The following is a 2,889-nucleotide window of genomic DNA, read 5'->3' on the forward strand; positions in this document are numbered from 1 at the left end:
ATTGGAACTTCCTTTCATAAAAAATCAAATACCAATTATAGTGGAAACAGATTGCCAGGTATTACTCTACCTATTACAAGATAACTTTCACAACAAAGCTAATGCTAATTTTCTCCATGATTGCAGGTTCCTGGTCGACGCATTGGGCCACCCGGATGTTAGGCATGTCTACCGTGAAGGACATCAAGTGGCGCACACAGTACCACAGTTTGGGAGCAGCTGTAACTCACATACTAACGTTGAGTATGAAGACCACTTCTGGAGTGAATCACCTTTATTTGCTTTCTCTACTTTTCGCAAAGAGTTACTAGGGACTGTTTCATTAAAATCAGTCTGGGACTGTACTAACTCTCTTTAATTTCCTGCATAATAATAATATCTCGCCTACAAACAAAAAAAAAACTTAAATTTTTAAATGAGGTAACACAATTCAACAAAAATCACAGGCCATTTGTTGATGATCAATGATCATATTGTGATCTGAGATATGCTTTACAGGAAATTATTTTCAAATTTTGAGTGTTATAAAAAGTATTGTTCTCATGTTCTTATTATTCACCATATATATTATCTTATGCACATAATCAAATTTCCAAGTTGGTAGCTAATTAAAAGTGGTAAACTTAGCACAATCTTTATATTATTTGCGGCCAGAAACATCAAGATTCAAGGCAAAGAACATTTTATATGGTGCAATTCACGCTATCAATCATATTATTGTTAGCGAAATATGTCTGATTGGTACACTTTGGATCTACTACTACTGGTGTTCAATCGGAAAAAAGTTTACTTGAGGTGTCTAAATAAAAAATCATGGCAACTTAAGTGTCTCCATATATATATATATATATATATATAGGAAGTTCCAATATATTTTTTCACAGTGAAGGAAAAAAAATTGAATACTAATGTTAGAATAGTTTCTACAGTACACAATGCCATGCAGATGCAGTTACAATAGACCAATCTTGCCATGCTAGAGAAATAGCTCTTGGATCTTCCGTTTCAAATATCATAAACCCTCCATTTCCTCCATCAAGTTGTATTGGGGAAGAATGACTTCTGATTTTCAAAAGCAACTTTGCTTGCATTATATTCTTAGAACTTAATGGAAGTCCTAAAAATCCATGGCTTTCCATTCTTCCTTTCCATGTCTCCATTTGCTCATATCTTGATAAGAAATTGTTATTTTTTTCATAGTTCAACACATTCTTGATCTCTTTTCCAAGAAGGTTTTTTTCAATGCTCAATCTTTCAATACTATCAATTGGTAAGCAATCATCCAATGAGTCAAACATGGCTGCAAAATAATGCAATGACTCCATGAATCTTGGCAAGAAATTTTGAGGGCTTTTGCATCCTTCTTGTTCCACTATGGTGACAATTGAAGGGCAAAGATTATGGACTTCTTTCAACGTGTGGGAAACCTTGGAATAACTGCTTAATGAGTTCAAATGAAAGATCAAATTTATAGCTAATGTTTCATTCTTCCTTTTTATTAGGTTACTAAGTTTAGATCCACTTAAAACCCCTTGAAACTCAAAAGATAAATTTCGAAAACCCTTTGCAAAACTGACAAGCCTTGTCTCGGTTTCTCTCAATTCATCGATTGTTTTTCCGTAGCTAGTGATCTTGAGAGAGATTCTATTAGGTGTGGCTGCATTTTCAGAGAGAGATTGAATAAGAGAAGGCCATTGAAATCCATAGGATATGTCAAAGTCAATAACATGCAAGAGTCCATTGTTGGTTTTTTCTTCTTTTTCAAATGCTTCAAGAATGGCTTGGTTAGATGTGAAATGAGCAAATTGATAAAAAGGAGAGACCTTGTAGAATTCAGTGAAAGCCAAGAACTCTTCTTCTTGTGTAGGAAGCTTCATTATCATGTCATAAAAAGGCGAATTTCGCGTTAATAACCTCGCTATTAATCCATCAGCAAAATAGGCAGCAACCCTTTGGACAGAATCTCCAAGTAAGGAAACATTTTGGTATAATTCATGAAGATTTTCTACAGCTGAATCAAAGCTATTTTCATCAACTGCTGTGGCAGAAATAAGCAATGAATGGATTAGATGAAGAACTTTTCCATCTTCAACCACACTAGCTTTTTTCTTTACATCTATTTTTAGCATGGATTCTCTTAACTCCAAAAGCCTAAATATTTTTCCTTCACAATAATTACTTTCATTTAAATCCCAAGTGTTGATGAAAGCTAATTCCTTCCTCTTTCTCTTCTTGATCTTTTTCCTCTCACAACATGAATTTGTTACTATAGCAAGTCTAAGGCACAACAACTCTTCTTCTTGATCAACAATATCTCCCATCTTTATTTGTATATTGATAAGAGATGAACTAATTAAGAGGAAGATGAAAAGTGTAGAGAGAGGGGCCGTTTTATGGGAGGACCAAAAGGCAGCTTTATATAAGGGGAAAATGTAAGATAATGGGGATTAAATTATCTTGGAAAATTCTTTCTTGTCATTTTGTGAAAAGAGTTGTAGGACAAGGGGCTGTTATATAAAGAGTATTCGATTGTAATAATCTTTTTTTTTTTTAATTAATACGAAGGATTGAAGGGTATCTTTTTGTTAGAAAAATAAAGTGTTCAATGTCAAGTCCAAACTTATTTGTTTTTTCCTTCATATTATGCTATATTTTATTTTCTTTAATTATTTGATATTCGGAGTTACTGATCCGATTAATCTGAATTCGTATTATATAAAGCCAATAAAAATGCATCCTACTACGGATTTTCCCCCCTCATATTTGAATCTATTGAAAGTTTGAGAGATATTATCCATTCCCCACACTTGTGTATCATATATATAGTGATGTTTTAATTTTTGTGTTTTGCTTACTTTTGGTTGTTCGGAAAGCAAACAAATGCCAACT

At 33.4% G+C, this 2,889-nt stretch overlaps 1 protein-coding gene across 1 annotated transcript; it reads right to left on the bottom strand.

Annotated features, from left to right (window-relative positions):
* Positions 1–702: 702 nt before the first annotated feature.
* Positions 703–2,381, bottom strand: LOC107769865 (GRAS family protein RAM1-like). The gene has a single exon (XM_016589118.2). It carries the CDS (start codon positions 2,319–2,321, stop codon positions 924–926), a length of 1,398 nt encoding a protein of 465 aa, XP_016444604.2. The 5' UTR covers positions 2,322–2,381; the 3' UTR covers positions 703–923.
* Positions 2,382–2,889: the final 508 nt, after the last annotated feature.

This window comes from Nicotiana tabacum, chromosome 16 (genome assembly GCF_000715075.1).
Source record: "Nicotiana tabacum cultivar K326 chromosome 16, ASM71507v2, whole genome shotgun sequence".
Taxonomy (NCBI): domain Eukaryota; kingdom Viridiplantae; phylum Streptophyta; class Magnoliopsida; order Solanales; family Solanaceae; genus Nicotiana; species Nicotiana tabacum.